The sequence below is a fragment of the Dermacentor albipictus genome, chromosome 1, assembly GCF_038994185.2.
Source record: "Dermacentor albipictus isolate Rhodes 1998 colony chromosome 1, USDA_Dalb.pri_finalv2, whole genome shotgun sequence".
NCBI classification, from domain to species: domain Eukaryota; kingdom Metazoa; phylum Arthropoda; class Arachnida; order Ixodida; family Ixodidae; genus Dermacentor; species Dermacentor albipictus.
The window spans coordinates 109078908-109099614 of NC_091821.1; the positions used below are offsets into that span (position 1 = coordinate 109078908).

General features: G+C 49.5%; 1 protein-coding gene across 1 annotated transcript in view; it reads left to right on the forward strand.

Annotated features, from left to right (window-relative positions):
- The first annotated feature begins 14288 nt into the window (after positions 1–14288).
- Positions 14289–20707, forward strand: part of LOC135907707 (S-adenosylmethionine synthase-like) — a 53728-nt gene continuing 47309 nt past the window's right edge. Inside the window, exon 1 of the mRNA XM_065439419.1 lies at positions 14289–14513. Coding sequence (XP_065295491.1) covers positions 14384–14513 — 130 coding nt within the window. The 5' untranslated portion in view covers positions 14289–14383. The remainder of the gene's footprint in view (positions 14514–20707) is intronic.

Sequence of the window (20707 nt, forward strand, 5' to 3'; positions counted from 1 at the left end):
CTAGCCTTTTCCCTTCACTTATGAATCGGCAGCCAATCTCACAGGCACTACTCTTCTCGTCAGCTTTTGGCGAAAATCTGCTAGACACTTCCTCATTCTTTCGCTCTGTACTTCCTACAGAATTCTCAGACAGCCGTTGTCTCTGTGCCAATAACTGATCACAATGCTGTATCTCTTTGATCAGTGCTGCCTTCTCTCTCTCATACTTTTGCTCACGCTCAAGCTTACGTTCCTGATACTCACGTTCGCGTTCATTCTCCCGTTCGTGACGCTCACACCTAAGAGTAAGTTCTTGAAGCTCATGCTTCCGTTCATTCTCGCGTTCTTCACGCTTACGCTCACTCCTAAGTTCACGACGCTCTCGCAAACGTTCACGACGCTCACGCTCCCGTGGCTCCTGTATCACCTCCCAAGCAAGCTCAATGCTTTTGCCATCATTGCCACTATCGTTAATCGCCCTTATGATAGCTGGCGTTTTCATCCGTTCGTCCGCCTCAACTCCCAAATCGTCGCACACCAACAACAAGTCTAACCTCGTCAACCTTCTAAGATCCATGGCAGCTGCCCCGACAGGTGGTTAGAACTGTTTTCCTTAATTTGTGCAAACACACAATGCAACAAACTCCTGATTCCCAGAACTATCAAAATGAACACACAACATTTGAGTCTGGCGAATCAAAAGGAAAAAAACCACGCACTCACTTACGGTTGCAGCACCCTGCCATCCGGTTCATTCGTCCGCTGTTCCCGGTTCCTCCGGACTCCCTGGGTCGAAGGCTCCTTCCTTCTTCGCTACTCCCAGTTTCTTCGGACCTCTTTCGACGAAGGCTCTCTCTTCTTCGCTCTTCCCGGTTCCTTAGGATCTCTCTCGACGAAGGTTTATCCGTAGCGCTGCCACCAGCTGATGCATTCGGAGGCGATCTCACTGCTGCCAACCAGATGTAGGGGTTGGAGGACGGACTTCGGGATGAAAATCAAACTTGGGAGGATTTATTTTACATAATTTACCGAGAGGTGAGCGTCCAGTAACAGTCGTACAGTCATTACGGGCCGGCAGCCACTCGGACGCTGTGGCCCGCGGCAAGAAGTTCGAGAGAGGTGAATCAGGGAATCAGGGACTGCTCTGGTCTCTCTGGAAGGCTTCTTATAAACCCTTCGAGCACTGGAAGTCGCGTCATGTTCGACCAATGGGAGAGTCCGCTCAGATGACGCCATTTTCAGCCAATGGTTGGCGCCCGTATCGCGTTGTCACACCCGGCGGCTCTCTGCGGTCTTGCCTCGCAGACTTGCAATGCACTTCTTCTAAGGTGGAGAAGCGGGGGGGGGGGCGCTCATGCTCCATTGTACGAGGGCCCACCTGCTCCCGGTGGTACGGCTCCGCAGTGGTGGCAAATGCCTTCTTCAAAGGCGAAGAGGGGTGACGATTGGGCTCTATTGTCCGATGGCCCCTTCTAATTCCGGCGGCGTACGAACTTGTTTGCAAGTGTCCTGCCTCAGGAATGTGGCACCCCTGCTTCTGCATTCCTCAATTAGCTGTGCTGCAATTCGAAGTGGTTTGGGGAACTCGAAGTAGCCTCAGGAAACGGCGCCATATCTAACAGACTATATACTCAACGCCGGCCGGCGCTAAAGCCTTTTGGCCTCGTCGCGCATTGCTGCGACGACTGATGTGGTCTGCTTTCTGAAAAACGTGTTCAAGGGTCTTCTCGAAACCCAAAGTGATCACATTTTAATATTTTATTATCATTTTAATACCGGTATCTTGATACCGATTACAAAACCTTCATAAAGGCTGCTCCTAGCCATGGCCGACAAAGCAATGTTACTTCGCCTCGACAGAAACCAGAAAAGGATGCGAATGCGCATAGTCTAAGCGATGCAGTTGAAAACGTGTCACGTTCCACACGAAACACATACGAGCACACGATGGTTTCCAGCTGCATCTGTCCGTGACAACGGTATATTCTTGTTCGCTGTCTTCAAAGCTGGCCGAACAGCGTGCTCGTTACCTATGACGCCGCAGTGATTTGAAAGCTACTGAAAAGTTACATGGTGTCCCTTCTCGGCCAAAGCTTCAATAAGCTATCTAATAATAATAATAATATATGGGGTTTTACGTGCCAAAACCACTTGCTGATTATGAGGCACGCCGTAGTGGGGGACTCCGGAAATTTTGACCACCTGGGGTTCTTTAACGTGCACCTAAATCTAAGTACACGGGTGTTTTCGCATTTCGCCCCCATCGAAATGCGGCCGCCGTGGCCGGGATTCGATCCCGCGACCTCGTGCTCAGCAGCCTAACACCATAGCCACTGAGCAACCACGGCGGGTAATAAGCTATCTAGTCTTGAATACCAGTTGTTCGAGTGGTCCGCACTACAGGGAGCACCGCCACTGCTGTGGTGAAAGCGTTGCAACCGGTGGGGCTCGGTGAAGACGGTAGTCCTGCCTTTATTTCGCAGGATACGGACAATTTTCCGAGATCGTTCTTGGCTGACGAGACAAAGCACAGGGCGAAAAGCTGCAAGTTTCGCAGCACTGATTACCAGAGCGTCTGTTTTAGGCACAGCAGCAGAACAATGCAAGAATAAAAAGCGTGCCCATTTGATATACACTAGGATTGTCTGCAGAATACACTTGGGTAAAGTGAGACATTTCAGTCCAGCAACGTTGGCGATGACACATGCGTGTTGAGAGCACAGCGATATCACCGCTACGCTCGAGCGAGTGAAGATACCCTCCAGTGCGCGAATCCTGGGCCATCGTTGAGATAAACCTCCTGCAGAGCAACGATTCAGGGAAACCGCGTTATGCATGAGTGTGTTTGCAGAAGCCGTGAGAAGCACTTGCGGAATGAGCTGTTCCATGCAGGCTTTCGAGCGTTTGCGATCGTTTGCAATCTTGGTGTCGTCCTAGTCTTGAGGCAGTTATTGAAGCAGTTCTTCGTAGTTTATTGCAGGCATTGAAGCACTGTGATGCATATTTATTGAAAATGTTTTTTATTGGCCTTTTGGGCATCTGTGTTGCTGCGGTGGCTGTAAAGTCTCGGGAGATTAATCCTTCCTCTACTATTGGCGATACTACATGATGACGCCACTGGAGGCAGGTCATTGCCTCTCAGCTTGGACTTGAATTCGTAGTTATGAAGCCAGGCGCCGACCGAGAAAGCTACCGGGTTCTCAAGAAAGTTAGTGAGTGGTCACCAGAACTCCATGGCAGCTGCTGTGCAAGAGGAGTGCTTCGGACAGGTCCACTCGTGTAGTGAGGTAGCCCTGATGCCTCGATGTGGCCTTGCGAGGGCACGGCTGCTATTTATGGAGTTTACCGGGCGAGGTCAAGAGTAGTGTAGTAACGAAGATCGGTCACGTGGCGCGTTAGGTGGTTTAGTGACTTCTGTGTCTGGTGTGCGGTTGAGAGTATCGTAAGGTGAGCGGACGGTAATATATATAAAATTGACGCATTTAACATTCTGCCCTCCTAGGCTGCGATTCACCACCCGTCAGAACATGTGTCTAGCCTGTTTGATCGTCTTGACTGTATGCTTCAGTAAGGTGGTTACCCGCATTGTTGGTCAGGTGCATGCCTAGAATGCGAACCGACGCCTTAGTGTGAAAATTACGTCTCCAATAGAACGGCGAAAGTTTTATTTCTCTTTACGTCTGACATTTGTGGGCTTTTCTTCACGTAGGTCACCCGCCATTGTGACTTAGTGGCTTTGGCGTTGCGTTGCTAAGCACGAGATCACGGGATCAGATCCCGGCCACGGCGGCCGTATTTCGATGAAGGCTAAATGCAGAAACGCCCGTGCACAGTGTATTGGGTGCACGTTAAAGAACTCCAGGTGGAAAAAATAACCCGGACGACAGAGCAGAAACGGGGCTCCAACTGGCGCCGTCGCTCTCGGCGTCGCCTTCAAGGCTGACCACGTGACACCGTGACGTCACGACAGAGGAGAAACGGGGCTCCAACTCGCGCCGTCGCTCGCGGCGTCGCGGCGGTATTGGCCTCGAGCTCCACCACTGGAAAAGCTGGCGCCACCGTCGGCGTGACGTGCTAGGAGGGATCACGTGGACATAGCGGCCGCGTCGGCTGCTTCGGGAGCGCCGAAGCGAGCTGAAAACGAGTTTAAATTCCCTCGTACGCTGCGGTCCTCATTTAGTGGCGAAATTTTCTCGCTTCGAGTGTCTCCTTTACAACGCTTGAAAGCACTACAATAGGTAGTGGCTGCCTTTGAAGGCGCGCAACATGGTAGGCTACTGCTCGGTGCCGCAGGGCCGAACGCACGTAACGGAGGCCGGTGTCAGCCTTATTCACGCCTAGCCGCAGGACAAGAAGCTGCGTGAAGCTTGGCTCGCGAAACATAAAACCGGCAAACAGTCATCGGCTACAACTCGGGTATGCAGCAAGCACAGACGCGAGAAAGATTTATGCTACGGCGCCCGGTCTGCGGTGTTCTGAAAACGCGCACTGAGGCGCTCGCCCGAGTCCGCTGCCCGAGTAATGTCATGACGGTTTGGTCTATGATCGAACTTGTCGATGCTATAGATACTGGCAAGTTGAGTGGAGTGGAAAGGCAACGGTAAGAAGCACATTAAATAAAAAGAATGGCATATGGTCATGTTTGTGTTATAAATTAATGCACTGGATTACAAAAAAAGGAGCAGCGGGAAATGGCACGCTTAGAACACCGATAAACATACAGTGCGAAGCAACTCGAGAAATAATATTGAAAGGTCAAAGAATTTAGAAGAAAAAAAAAGGTTGAATCGTCGCGACGGCACATCACAGTCCCCGTAGGTGTCGAAGTCTCTACAGTGAAGTTATTTTTTAACAACTCTGGTAGCACCCACGCAACAATGGTTGCTTGCATACTGTCAAATGCTCATATTCTGCGGCCTAAAGCTCTTGGCACGGTGCGAAAACGCGCGCGCGGAGAAAGCGAAACAGTGCGCGGACAAGCTTGCAGACGCGCAGTCGGTCGCTGCGAATGTACGCGATCGCTGCATTGAGGCTTCGTTCTATTACGATCCATTTAGTTATACAAACACTATAAGAACATATTTCACATAGCTTGCTCTCAGCGTTTACCTACCTTTCACGCAAGAAGCCGGTTCGTGAGACTCCATCGCGGCGACCGCGCGCAGTGGCGTTCACTGTACGTATTCGGTAAAGAGGTAGCGTCTGTAAACGATTGTGTGCTTTCAGTTTGCCCAAGATTGTTATTTAGACAGTAAAAAACTTCTATCGTTTCGAAAGTACTTACAGAAATGTCCGGGAGGGCTCGCGCGTGGTGTTTTCAGTGAGCGCTGCCAGCAAAACCTATGAGGAGCGCGCCACGTGATCCCTCATACTACGCCAGCGAGGCGCTTCCGCTAGATGGCGACTCCGTAACTCCTCGCCGCCAATATAAGCAGCTGCGCTTGCCTCTGCTAGACACTCACGAGGTGAGATGCCTCCTGGAGACAGAGCTGCTCGTTGGAATGAGAAGCGAAGGTTGCGGCGTGCTACAGTGACTGTTTCTAGGTGGCTTTGCTACGGCGCAGCGACTACGCGCCCCGCATCGGCGCGGTGAGCGTCGAGCAGCGCAGCGTTCGGCGCGACAACGAAATGTGCGCCTGAGCAAGCGCCGCACGCCTGAGCCGACGCCGACGACACCGGCTTTTCTGCGACACGAGCTCCTTAACACTGTCGCGTTAAAATAAAGGCTAGTATGCTTCGCATCCTGGGCTTAACCTTAGCTAAGCCTGGCCATTTTTTTTCACGTACGTGAACATCATTCGTCTTGTCAAGGGCCGTAAAAAGCCACTGTTTAAAGTACATATGAATGGTGTCGAGGGCCTGATTTTTCTGGTTCAATTACTGATTGAGAACGTGTCCTCATAAGTACAGCGTCTGCATACGCGCGTGCTCGACGTTAGGGATTTTCGACAGTCTGCTAAGTAGTTGGGACACCGTGATATTGAGGAGTTCCGGTGAAATCACAGACTCCTGAAAGACACCGACCCTGTTGCGACTTGTCGTGCCGGTTTCTTGCCCTATCTGGACTTGTATACTTCTGCTCATAATAATATTCGTCATAAAATTATACACGCGTCCTCTTTGTCTCAGGCCTCGCGTTTTTGTCATGCCAACGTCGTCAGCAACTCCGTAAGAAGCCTTGTTGATAGCAACACCAACCACATGCTTTGGTTACGGTGACGTGGCATCAAAGTACATTTTCCTTTGCTGTAGGATGATATCGTGTGTTGATAACCCCCCTGGTTTAGTCCGTACTGTGTCGGCGCGAGGTGTTCCTGGTCTTCCCCAAACCAACTTAAACGTAGGTTCACCATGCTTTCCGTAGATTTACATGCCCATTACATTAATAATTATGCCGGTTTCAGCTTGCTTAGAGTGAGGAAATGAACTTCGGAGCAACAGGCAGTTCCCCATTTTCCCCCATATGTGATTGATTTCGTCTAAGAAGGCCTGTTTACGTGTATTGGGAAGTAGCGAAGGTATGCAGCGGTCCATCGTCAGTCTTGCGTTGGCCAAAGAGCGAGCGGAATATAGCGCAAAGTTTGAGAAGGATTGTGTACTCGTTGATGGCTTCACCATAATTTTAACAGCCATGGGCAGCGTCTTCTCTCTATAGTGAAGATGCGAAAGCTCGCTGGCTCCCCAACGTGAGCGTCTAGACGTCTCTCCAAGTTGCCTGTCAGGTGCCTGTAAACAGTGATAATCAAGCAGAATTGGGAGGGAGCGAGACACAGGCACGAGACTACGGTGAAGAACAAGAAAACGCATCCTTCGTCCTTCACAGGCTGTTGAGCCGTCGAAAACTAAGATAGAAATAGTATGAACATTTTTTCGCAAGTTGTATTTCATGTAAAATTTAGATCTCAGGCGGCAACCTGAATCTTGCGCATTGACGTCTATCGGCCTTGTCAGTCACGCGAGAGTTGGTGACGGCGTCCTAAAGTTCCATTGCAGAAACCTGGTGAATTTATACCAATAAGATACATACTATACGGCATTGACACGAGGCCTGATGTAGTGCGGAGTGATAAGGTGTTAAGTACCCACTGGCTCGTATATAACAGAATGAGCAATGCCGTGCAGAAAGTGGAAGTTTGCCAATCCGAACGTTGCGGGGATGAAAGGGCGCAGAAGTGATAAGGACTCGGTGAGCAGGGCGCAGTCGAGTGAGGGAATAGCTTGAGACACAGAGAGCATGATGGGTGTTTCCGGAGCGCTTGCAATTCGGGGTTGTTGCGCTGTGCCTCTGATAGGGCATCCCAATCGATAGCAGCTTGCTATTGTGTGGGACTGTTGCCGATGGAACCAATCGCCGTAACACGGAAGAGGGCATCAGCTGCTCCGTTATCAGCTCTCTTGACATGCAGATGTACTCCGGGATGTACACTTAAGTGTACGCAAGATGCCGAATCTCTCAAGCGACATACTTGAACTCGTGCTGACCACATGCTATGGGTCAGAGGCTTTCGTCAGTCAATATGTGCAACTCCCGCCCTACCAGTAAGTGGTGAAGTGCTGTATGGTGGCCAGCAGCTCCCGACCAAAGACGTACGTGTCTAGCCGGATTGTAGCCTCCGGGAAAAGTAGCCCAAATGGTGCCATTCAGAACCAATATATTGTTGCAACGCAGCACCAATGCAACAGTGGTGGCGTCCGCTAATTGGCGCGACCAAATGAGGATGCACCAGAAGAGGCACATCAGCGACTGCTTGTTTTGAGCCTCAGGCGACCAAGGTATTGCCGAAAACAGGCTCCATAGGGCTTTCAATAGGCAGTTGATCGGCTGTATCAAGGCCGCGCAGTGGGGAATAAAACGGCATCAGACATTTGCGAGGCCCAAGAACTCGCGAAGCTGGCGGAGGATGTTGGGTTTCGTGAAGTTCTTGACTGCCTGGGACGGTAACGGGAGGATGCCGAGCGCAGAAATGCAATGGCCCAAGAAATACAGTTCGGAGGCTTCGAAAACGCCTTTATGTAGGTTCCGAGGCTGTGAAATTTGAGTCACTACAAAAGCTCACGTAGGTGACACTCATGGTTATCCAGAGTGGCGCTAGCGATCAGGATGTCATCGATGTACGCAAAAATGTCCGGCATATCACGAGTCACCTCAGTGGTGAAACGTTGGAACATCTCTCCGGAACCGTGTAACCTAAAGATCATGCGCTCAAACCCAGTCAAGACGAAGGCCGTCGTGATGAAAATCTTCGGAATGTCAGTCGGTTCCATCGGAATCTGGTGGTAAGCCTTGACCATGCATTTTGTTAAATATCTTGCATTCATCCAAATTAGATGTGAAGTCTTGAATGCACGAAAGTGGGCAGCAGGTCATGAACGGTTTGCGCGTTGAAAGCGCGTAATCACCACACGAACCCCAGTCACCCGGACCCTTCTTTGGCACAAAGTGCAGCGGCGATTTCCACGTGCTGGACGAAGGACAAATGATGCCGAGCTGCGGCATGTACTCGAATTCGTGCTTAGTGAGACTAGACGTTCATCAAATAGGCGGTGAGGACAGGAAAATAGTGGAGGACCAAGTGTGATGATGTGGGGTAACCAAGTGCTTGAAAGGTTGGCTGAAGTTACACGACTTTGGGATCTTAGGGAACTCGGCAATAATGTTCTCGTAGGGACTCGATCGATGGGACAAGCGTGCGGGTGTTGGTGGGGAAGTCAACCGAAACTGGATAGGAATCCAGCGACTGACAGTCGAGTGGTGCCATCGATGAGCCGTTGGCGCAGTATGCTTACGTCGAGGTCGTAGAAGGACACGAAATCGGACACGATGACGGGAAGGACTACGTCAGCGGTGAAGAAAATACCCAGTACATGCGACGCAATCCTAGATTGATGGAGAGTGAACGAAGCCCGTATGTACCTATGAGCAAGGAGTTCCAAGTCACCGAGGCTTGGAACTGCAGTCAGTGTCAGGCGGCGGCACTATATTGACCTGAGCACTGTGTCAATAAGGAAACGTATGCCTAAACTCCTGTCCACAATGGTAAGTAGTGAGCCAGGTCGAGGAGCGAGGTCACATGCGGCAGTCAGCGATCTCGTCTAGCCTTTTCCGACCAGGTGCAGGGTGGCGCACACTTGCGAGTGAGGTGGACATAGTGCAGATGGTATTAGCAGGTCCGTTGGCACTCAAGGGTCCTTGCGCGAGTGTAGCGAGAAGAGGAGGTGTGCGAACTGGAAGTGAAGCGGCGCTGTCTATACGTGTGGAGCGAAGCGATGGCCGCGATGAGGTCGCGTGCCTCGAGCTGAGCGACCGCTGAGCTCTCAGGCGTTTTGCAACGGCAGAAACCAAAGGAATGGCGGCCTGCGGCGCGATCGGAGATATTTTGTTCGATACGCGTTCTGTTCGGTTGCTGCAACGTCACAATGTGGCAGTATGCAAAATTTGTGACAACGGGGCGGAGAGAGTAGCCAATCAGGAAGCGATGACCTCCCCGGAAGTTTACTTCCGTCGTTTGTCGTCTGCTTGCGGACAGTATACTACAAAACGAAATGTTTCTCGTCTTCCAAATGAATGAAATTATCTAAACAAATGTATTTTTTATTCTCAAGCCCAAACACGTTTTCAAACAGTATTACGTGTGACTACTGCAATTTATAACTGTTAGTTTCTTTGCGTCGTCCCTAGGTGGTGTCGCGCACAGCGAGAAGAAAAAAGAAAAAAAAGAAACGACGGGAAGAGTGGCGCACTTTTCAAGAGGCAGCGACAACATTCCAGTGGCTCGCTGGCACCGATGATGGGGTCGATTTCTCTGTACAACCAACGAACAACCAAAGGCGACGGCAGGAATGCGCCTGGAGTGTCCATATAATTGCTATCCGAATAACATAGTAAGACTTGTATACGGGGGGGGAGGGGGGGCAACAGAATAGTCCCGTGGGCCCATTACTTTCCGCAAAAGAAGAAACAAAATCGAACTTTCACCATGCGACAATTCGCTGCGACGCAACAATGTCTTTTTTTTGTGTGTGTGTGTGTGTGTGTGTGTGTGTGTGTGAGGCGGGGGCACCAAAATGAAAAAAACAAAAAACTCAAAAGAAAGCATGTTGGCCACAATCGAATGCCTACTTTGGCGACTTAATGTGCCTACCGAAGGAATATTGAAGAAAACCTGAGACGCTTGGTCCACAGAGAACCATACACATACTGCTCGGCATCCTACACCGGCGAGACAAGACTTTCCGGAGATGTTGCGTTTAAGCGAACGCATTGTAATCTGTCGAGTCGTCACAGCAATGGCGGCAAGCGACCATTGTTTCTTTTTCTCGTCTGCTAGCCAGAAAGTGACCAAAACTCTGCCAGGCGAAAATCCACTCGGCCAGAGAAAAAGGAATGCGCTCTGGTTGGCTCTCACAGCCCGCGGGTACCAAGGCAGGCAGGCAATGAACTTTATTCAGGTCCCAAGGAGCGACTCCGAAACCCCCTTACGAGAGAGGAGCCGCCGCGAGCCGCTCCCACATAGGGACGGGCAGGCCGTGCCTGACCGACGCGCCGCGGGCCCTCTGGACGGCCCGTAGCTGAGAGGCGAGGTTGGAGCTCTTGAGCGCCTCCTTCCACTCTTATTCCGTGGTGAGATGATCGAGAACAGGAAAATTGAAGAGGCTCAATATGTCCTCGTGAATAAAAGTCAAAGTAGATAAATAAATAAGAACGCACTTGTATACATTTGCTGACTTGAGTGTGCTGACATGGACGCTTTGGCGCAGGTGAAAAAAAATGATATTTTTTTTCTGTGACATGACGGCAAATGAACCACCTCAACGTTTCGTCTCATCGGACCTCGCTGCGTGCTTTGTCAACTTGTGTGATAGTGCGTTGATTTGGCTTGCCTCGTTGTACATTATGATGTACGACTTTAGAAAACTCAATGCACCTTTGGTGTGAAATGTTTATAACAACATTAAACCCACAAAGTTCCGCAATTGAAAATTTAAAGCACCACTTCTGAAATGTCAATGCCCCTTTGAATCTCATTGGAGGGGACGAAGACGAAGTGTCTGCGAGCCAGAACGCTATTTCGCTAGCTCAGCTGTCTTTTCCTTATTTCTGCGTACATCTTTGGAGAGCCGGCATGGTTCGTGGCACGGATGCAAGTTGACGTCCCCGTGCCTCTGCCGGGAATGGCGACTTCAGCGGCGGCTGCGTCTAGGAAGCGGACCGGCCTCCAGAGCGACACCGACGGCGATGACACCAGCGTCTACTCGCTCGGCATTGAGGACTTCTCTGATGACGCCTTCGAGCTTGTGCGGAGCCACAAGGCGAAACGAAGACACACCACCAGGGCATCCATGTCTTCGAGCACGCCAACGGTAGGACCATCTCAGAATACCGCAGTCAGTACGATTCTATTTGTACCAGAACCCGCTACCGCCAACCTGAGGCAACTCAACAGACAGTCCGTATCGGTTCAACTTGAAGCGGTGGCGCCAAATCAGATAGCAGACGTTAGAGTCAACACACGAAAAAATGTGTCGGCTATCGACGTCACACATGAGAGTGCGCTGAGAAATTTGACTACAGTTAGAGAACTAGGTGGCGTTAAGCTCCGCTCGTACATCCCACAGAACAGTGGTTCAACTACTGGTGTCATCTACGACGTAGACGTCTCCATCTCCAGCGCCGACTTACCGATCCTGCTCGTCCTGTGGTCTTCTCTGTCTTTGTCCCTGCTATTTTGCGCTAGTCTTTTGAATAATGATGACACACCAACTAGCCCAGCTTTCTGCCTTGATTGCCTTGATTACCGATTCTAGTGAAGCCTGCCGTTGATGGCGTCGCCATAACACATGTGTATCGCCTCGGCACATCCCGCTGTGTGAAAATTATATTCAAGGGCGAGACTCTCCCTTCGCACGTCAAGGTAGGCCACTTTAGACACCCTGTGCGACCATTCATCCCAAGGCCACTGCAATGCCGCAATTGTATGAGGCTGGGACACGTGAGTGCCGTGTGCGAGAACACGGGAGTTTGCTCACGCTGCAGCGATCCCCACGCTGCAGACTCTTGTGCAGCCACGGTTCTCAAATGCACCAATTGCCTTGGGTCCCATGATGCTTCCTCGAAGGACTGCCCCAAAATGAAGGAGGAAAAGGCGATCTTGAAGCAGATGGCGAGAGACCATTCGTCTCGTCGGGAAGCTGTTGCGGCCGTTAGAAAGCGACGCTTCCGACGCCGCCGGACTTCAAAGAACGCTGATACCTCTGATACGCTGAGGCCTGGGGCAATTCAATCTAAATCGGACAAGGCCATGGCGGAGAACAATACAACTTGGTCCTCACTACTAAAGCAACAGCCAAAGCCAGAACAACAGCGGAAGTCACAACCGAAGCCACAGCTGATGCCGCAGCCGATGCCACAGTCGGTGGTACGGCCGATGCCACAGCCGGAAGAGATGCCACAACCAGAGGCGATACCGCAGCCGATGCCACAACCGGAGGCGATGCCGCAGCTGATGCCACAACTGAAGCCGGAGCCACGTCAAGTGATTCAGCTGCACTCGGCTGCAGAGCGAACAGCGCTGGTTCCTGACAAACTGCCCGAAGAAGACCGGCAAGTCGTTATGATGCTCCGGTCTCTGATGAATACCCTTCGAATACCCTTAAATAACCTGCACACTCCGTCAGCGCGAAGTGCAATGCAAGTGCTGGATGCTTTAAATTCAGTACTTGCAACTCTTGAGTAGGCATCATGGCTCACCCGCATCATTATATTCGCACTGAAGTCAGAACGGCTGGGGTTTAGCTTAAAAATATACTGCCACGTACTGCAACGTACTGCTGACGCCCACGGGATCATTGGTCTTCACTGGTAACTTCAACGTGCATCACCAGCTATTAACCACCAAGATTCACGGCAGCCTAACGTATCGACGGAGCACTTGCTTTGACTTGGACTGATTTCCAAGCACTTTGCTGCGTGCACCGACAGTGATCTCTCTATCCCGCTTTCCTTCTTTCTGTTCGCCCTTTCCCTTCCCCTAGTGTAGGGTAGCAAACCGGACGCTCGTCTGGTTGACCTCCCTGCCTTTCCTCTCTTTGCTATCTCTCTCTCTCAATGCCCCTTTCGCATCAAAAGTTGAAGAACTTCATAGCCATAAAGTTTCGGTATTGAAATCCATGCGCTCCGTAGATTCCGCGGCCTCCGCGAGATGCCGCGACGAGCCCGCTCGCGATCAAAACGCCCTTGAAACTTTGTGCTCGGATGGGGCTCATTGCGTTATGTGACTCCCGGTACATGGGTGTTGCCGCGAAATCGAACCTGAGTTCGCAATGTGCGCGCTGAAATCTCTTTTCGAGCATGGAAAATACATTCTAGACAAAAGCCGGAATGATTTCTGACGCCAGGGGTTCTTTTGGTCAGTGGTGCATGGACAGCACACAAAAATTTCGGGGGGGAGGGGGGACTGAAGCCCCACAAGAACCCCCCCCCCCCCCCTGGCTGCGCCCCTGATGTGTACGGGTTTTCTTCGCTGTTTGCGTCTATACTTCGCGCTGAGCGTTGCTTCCGTTTTAACCGGGTACACGTGGTACGGCACGGCGTATACTGTCTGAGGGGGAATACAGCAGCCCCCTAATGGCCTCGGGATGCGATGTAAAAATGCGTTCATTTCCGACACGGTCAACGCATGCACGTCACAGTTAAACACCTGCACATTCAACACTTTCATGGCGGGTAAGATATAACAATAACAAAACATAATATTAATACAGTGCAAGAAACATGTTACTCTTAACTGACTGATATCATCATGTACAGCGCCTACTGTCGGCACCATCAAGACGTGCTCGCCCACTGTAAAAGTAATATGTATATAGTAGAGGTTTCATGGTAGATATTGAGCAACGCAGTGACGTGTGCGTATTTCCGAAATAGTTTGATGGCCGCTTCGTACAGTGAAATAAACGGGATTTTTTTTTTAAGCCCGACCGTGCACTGCGCCGGGCGGAGCAGCGATTACAACCAGCGGACAGGCGCCAGTCGGAAGAGCTCCTGCGGGAGCTCCCCGCCGGTTCGTTCGAGGTGAGCTGCAGGGACCGAAATCGGCGAGTGGGAGGGTCGGCATCGGAGGCCAACGGAATCGCTCCGGCGGCCGAAGGGCCCGCGCGTCCACAATTTCGCGAAGGGTAGCACCCGCGAGTATAGAGAAGGGAAAACAGGCGATAAGCCTCGCGGTTAGTGGAAGGCGTCGCAAGCGGAGGACCTGCGATCACGTGATCACGCTCGCGCTGCGATTAGTATAAAGCAAGCAAGGCGGGGCGCCGGGCTCCAAATCAGTGTCGTCGCCGATAGTGTGCGACATAGCGCTCGGAGCAAGCTTGTGCGGCCGACCCCCCTCGACGCAAGACACGCAGCATGGGCACCCTGCAAGGATCCAACGGAGTCGGCGTCAACGGCGTCCGCCACGCAGACGGACAACAGGAGATGCCCGGCGAAGAGGAGACCTTCTTATTCACCTCCGAGTCGGTCGGCGAGGGACACCCCGGTGAGTATGGCCTATAAGATGAAAAAAACTGCACAGACGGAAAAAAGAAAGTTGGAGCATTAGTACTGCACTGTCACCGCACGCCTCCATGGCGCCCTGACCTGGCCCAGGATACGTGCCGTGGGAGCTGCAGTGACTGAAGCGTTGCGTGCGATGTTTTCCGTGGCACTGCGCACTGGTCACGGTGCACGCTCACCGTCAGCGGTTCCTCAGCCTTCGTTGCGATAACGAGAAACCATGCTGCAAAGCCTCAGCGATCATGGTATTGTTTCTTTTTCTTTACTGGTCATATCTAGGGCCGCGACCGCAGTACTCAATTCGCTGAATGGAGATTTAAACACCAAATATAGGACGCTTTGCTCCTCGTTATTAGTTAGCAATTTCGGACACTTTAGCTCAACAGTCTTTCGACGGCAGAAAATTCACAATAAATACACGTGCCGGAAAAATCGAGCAGAATCTTTTTGGCTAGCGGAACGCTTTCTTGCCTGGCCGCAAACATCATCGGGACTACGGCGTGGTTCGTAAAGAAACGCACTTAATTCGCGGTGGGGACGAAATATTTGCATTCTGAAAAAGAAAAATAACCGCTGCCTTGGACAAATACCTGCACTTTCGCTGCATCAAAGGCAAAAATGAACAGATCTAAATCATCGTGCAGTGACTCCTAATACGTCAATAGGTGTACTAAATTTACACTATGCTGTTTACAGGTACAACATTGAACACAGGTTATTATTATTTTTAAATACACTATACCCTGAAAAGCAACAAGTGTGAAAACACATCCTTATGCCGGTAAAAAAAAAAATGCAAGCGAACTGAGGGATTTAGAGAAGCAGCCACACAGACTGTCAGAAACGTCGAAGAATTGATAGTTTGCGCTCAGGTGTCGGGTGTTGTTTTTTCGCTCAAGTCCTGTCCCTTCGTCGCTCTGCGCAGAATACTTTGGGAACGCAGAATACTTTGGGCAAAACAGTGTATGAAAAACTGAGCTCGTGAACGCACTACTGAATGTTATGCCCCACTTCACGATGCACACATGCACAGGAAATGGCAGTGACGAGGAGCGCAGTTTTGCGCAAGCAGGTGTCAGCGGCAAGCGGCATTTTGTGCTGTGGCCCGCCGCCGTTTTCATTTCTTGGTTTAAAACAGGAACAGAAAAGAAGAAACGCCTAACTTTGTGGCTATTGAAGAACCTCCACTAGTTGACGCAATCGCAATGAAAGAGTTTGTCGAACATATCGTATTCACTTGAAGTATGGCATATCATTTTGGAAAACTGGAATCGACAGGATTGTTTGCTATAGGAGACTTAATAACACTATGAAGTAGTGATACCACACGTTCGCTGCTTGCGACTCGTTACTTAAATAACAGAGACGTTCCCACAGGCGCTGCGCCATCTTCACTATGCTGACGGGCGAACGCTTAACCTTGCTCTGTAGTATGTTGCCTTCTTTTTTATTATTATTTATTTTATTTATTTATTTATTTATTTATTTATTTATTTATTTATTTATTTATTTATTTATTTATTTATTCATTCATTTTTTGCTAAGATCATCTGGGTGATGCATGCATGCAATGTAACGCGTATCGGCAGTGCCTCGACCATGCTCTCTGTAAAGTCACACTAGCAGTCATGCGACTGCCAATTGAAATAATAATAATAATGGCAGTACTGGCAGAAAATATCACGTAGATGAAGCGACGATAACTATTTCCAGCGGGGTATACACAATTCCTGACAAAGCGCAGCAGAAATATGTTTTGTTGTTGATTTGGAGAAAAGCTATCGTGTCTGATGTTCTGGTCAATCACTCAACGCTATAAAGCACTAGTTCTTCCTGCTTTCCTTATTTCGTTCCATTATTCCGTTACGCTTCATGAGAAAACTTGTGCAAAACAATATTAAAGCCTTCATTGATTTCACGTGCACATAATCATCATGATCGCTTTTCATTTACGTCTTCACGTTCAGTCGGACACATGTTTTCTAAATCAAGCTTCCGATCGGCTTCCGTCTCTAAATGCGAAGTATAATGATAAGACCGTCCCCCTTCCCGCCTCCCCCCCCCCCTCCCCGAGGAAAGAAAATTACCTTTATCGTACATATTTAAGTCACATGACAGCTGTGTGTTGGTTTCAAATGGTTCGACCTACCTGAAAGCCTGGCCTACGGTTGTCCTAACTTGAAATTACGGTGGCGCTTCTCGAAGGAAGCGCTTCATGCCATCTATCAGCAGCGAATGTTCGTTACAACTAAAAACTATGTAAAGAAATTGTTAACGAAGCGTTGCGGGCATATCAAAACTCTAAGAGTGAAGCCGCTATGAACTGACATTTTATCATTATTGTAATGACCGTGGTAATCCTCATAAGACGTTTCCACAAGCTCACATAATCTATAGTTTCCCCGTAAACTGTGTCCTTCGCTGGCTATCCTTTCTATTGTAGTTTCCTGTATTAGGGGACTGCGAAAGCGAGGGCAATAGTTGATGTGATAGAGTGAATAGGATGGCTGGAATAACACGTTCTGTACTTTCTGAACTATTGCATCATGTGATAAATATGTGGGGAGAGACATTAACTAGGAAAGAAGAAGATGGAATGTGACGATGTAGTAAGTTATAACGAGTAGCGCCTTTCATGCACAATGTGCGCACTGTTTCCATGAAAGATGAGTTCGCAAGAAACGAGGACACTCGAGGACGTTATATATGGACGCATATTGTGCCTGATTTTGATGTAGCTTACATATGTACGCAAGTGCCAGACATACTTTACAGCGGGGCCATTCAAGTCTCTTTCACCTGGTAATCTCCAACATCGCTTTTGTTGCGCGCCTGTTGTTGTCGACGTCTGCCTATGTGCCCACTATCCACTCCATCGGGACGACCATCCTGAGTGCCTTCCGTTCAACAGCATATTGAGAAAACAAGCACTGAAATTAAGATACGGTCTTCGGAGCGTTACAGAAGTAGCAGTCAGGGCTATGCCTTTACGCCTAAGTTTACAGGAAAGACCTTAATGCCTAAGTTTACGGATGTATACATAATTTCTTCATTCTATTCTTTCTAGTACAACAAATGCCCCAATCCACAGGCTTCTACATGAGGGTTGGGCAAGGAAACGCATAAGGAAACAATAAGTAAAAAAATAGAAGCAATGAGAAGCAACAAGCGTAAATAAGTGCACTTTCAATCCGTGGGGTGGCCTCCAGAGTTTCGAATAGTGAAGTTTAAATCGGTGCAGTTTTATTCAGTCGCGAACCTCTGCGGTTCCAGATGCAAGCCGAGAATCGTGAACCTGCCCACCTTATTGACACTCCAGCTGGAGTTCTGTAGAAACTTTGAGGGAATTCTAGTAAATGCGAGGAAGAACAGCAAACGTTAAACATATACTATGTTCGCATCGTGGTAGCTAAGGTTGCTGTACATCAGGGGACAACGAACGTAGGTGAAACATGGGGAAAACGTTCGCGGTCCCACACAGGAAATGGACATTCACGAAACATCGAGCGTGGCCCAGCCGCATCGTGAGTCCGCGAAAGCGGGATCAAAACGCACAGACCATTCTCATGCGCAGAGTGGGTGGTTTCGTCCACGCGATAATTCCCATTGACACTGCATTGCGATATGCTTTCCGCATCGGAATGGCCGATAGCCCCACAAGCCACATATGCGCGGCTGTGAATCACGCGCTTTCTTTGTGTCAGCTTGCGCTATATTGCCGAAAGGCCGAAAGGGCAAGTGATGTGCGCCGTGCTGAAATGACTGAGCCAGCGCATCTTCTGAAAAAAAATAGGAGAGGCGCTGGCTGAGCAATAGTTCACTATCAGAAAAGAAAGTCCTAGGCCAGTGCTCCCAAAGTAACTACGCGCAGAAGGCTATATCTGCGCTGCTAAAGTTGCTAAGGTCTACGGGCCTACTTAATATACTGAGTTTGCTTCTTTTGTATTCCTCTCTCTTTATTCGGACTTTCCAGATACACTGACGGTGTCGCACCGATTTTCTGCCAAGCCGTATAGCGGCGATAGGTTCCCGGCTTATGGAGTTTCCGCAGCGTTTAAGCGCTCTTTTTTTTTTTTTTTTGGAATGGCAGCAAACGATCGACGGGCGAAAAATAACCGCATATTCATTGTGCCACACGGTTAAAGTCATGGAATATCGGTGAAACCCGCCGTGGTTGCTCAGTGGGTGTTGGGCTGCTGAGCACGAGGTCGCGGGATCAAATCCCGGCCACGGCGGCCGCATTTTGATGGGGGCGAGATGCGAGAACACCCGTGTACTTAGATTTAGGCGCACGTTAAAGAACCCCAGGTGGTCGAAATTTCCGGAGCCCTCCACTACGGCGTGCTTCATAATCAGAAAGTGGTTTTGGCACGTAAAACCCCATAATTTTTTTTTAATATCGGTGAAGATAAGCCTCCACAATTTTCCGAAGGTCGTCTTGTGGGCGATAAAGATGCGGATTGGTAAGAATGTGAGCGACGAATGGTCCTGTCAGCGAGTATTTAAAGAAAGATTCCTTCTGGGGCAATTTCGGTTAGTGCTTTGAATGTTGCGCCAATATTCAGTGTTTCTACTTCGCCTTTTTTTTAGTTAATTGTGATAGACGGTCGATAAAGAGGTAATCACGGTGAATGCAACTGGGGAGGAATGCTGTTCCTACGGAAATATACAATTTATCCGGAAAGACTTTTCCGCAAGAGAAACGTGACCCTATAGCGTCCCACTTTTACAAAGTCGCCCTAAAGCACGCGAAAACGCTATACCGCACATATTGATGGCAGAGACAACGCGCGCTGGCACAGCCAATAGTCTCGCGCGCATCTTATTACTTGGCACTGCTAAACTGGGCCCATACTCACAAAAACGTAATTATGCTATAGAACTGTTTGTACGAGTAGATTACAGCCAGTCATGATGTGGAACGTATCATTAGCAAAAATTGTCGTCCAATAATAAACAGAATGTCGTCCAATAATAAACAGCAGAACTTAACACGAACGAAAAATTTCGCTAATTCGGTCGCTTTTTCCGCGTAATTTTGCGATTCTTGAAAAGGATTGCACGACTAAAGTGACGCTTTGCGGCATGCCTGTCGTCGTGAATAAACGCGACGTTTATTTTAGATAGCAGCGTGAATGGCAGCACTAGCTTCCTTTCATCCCTGAGTGGTATGAGGCTCAGCGTCCGACCAACTACTGGGTGCCTGCTCTAGAACAATACGGAGATAGATATCAGAAAACACGACCAAACATGTGATAATTTGTTCGGCACCGGTTACATCGAAAACTCGGACCTTTATCGTATGTGACGAGCTTTATACATCCCTTGTTATCTGCAAGCAAAGAGAGTAGACGTGGACTACGGTACTCGTGGTCTCCTTAATTCCGCGACACAATGACGTGTCAGGCGTTAAACGCAGCCTCACTTTCGACGATATACTTTTGCGTTTCATCAGAAAGGCGGAGGAATGTTCTGAGATGCTCGTACGCCGGCTGCTTCCGAGGCGCGCGTGTGTTCTTGAGCCCGCTATCACCTCTGTCCCCACCACGTTGAACTACCGCCGCGCCACTTATGGGTGCCGGAAAGCGCGAGTGTCTTACCAAGGTCGATCCAAATAGGTCGCGAAGCTTCGGGCGAAAAGCGGTTCAGTACAGATTGTCACCGACATCAGCATGGGGGGTTATGGGAGCAGCGATTGAAGCGCGACTATGTTTGGAGGGAACAAACATTGGGAAAGAAAAACGCGTTTTTTTAATTCAAACGAGACACAGTTAGATTCATTCAACGAAAATAAAATTCCTAGTCAATTTTATATATTCGTTATGAGTTAAGAAAATACGTTTAATTTTATTATTATTAATAAATGCATTTTTTTTCAGCGCCCATCGCTACAGGGGGCGTTGACGCCACTATCGCTCGCAGTGCAATGCACGTCTTGAAATGGACAGAAAGGCGCACTCGTATCACCTGTTGAAATACGCCCCCCTCACAATTTGTGCTTTCTTGCTTGTCGAAGTTCGTCTGAATTTGGTGACGCGGGTAGCTTCACTGCTTCTTAATCTGTTCAGTCAAAAGTAGTGAGTTACGACCGCCAGATAATTGTGTAGTTGCTTTCGTGCGACTACGCTGGCCGACGGGCTTGGCATCCGACAATAGGATCAGCACTCTACACCGAAA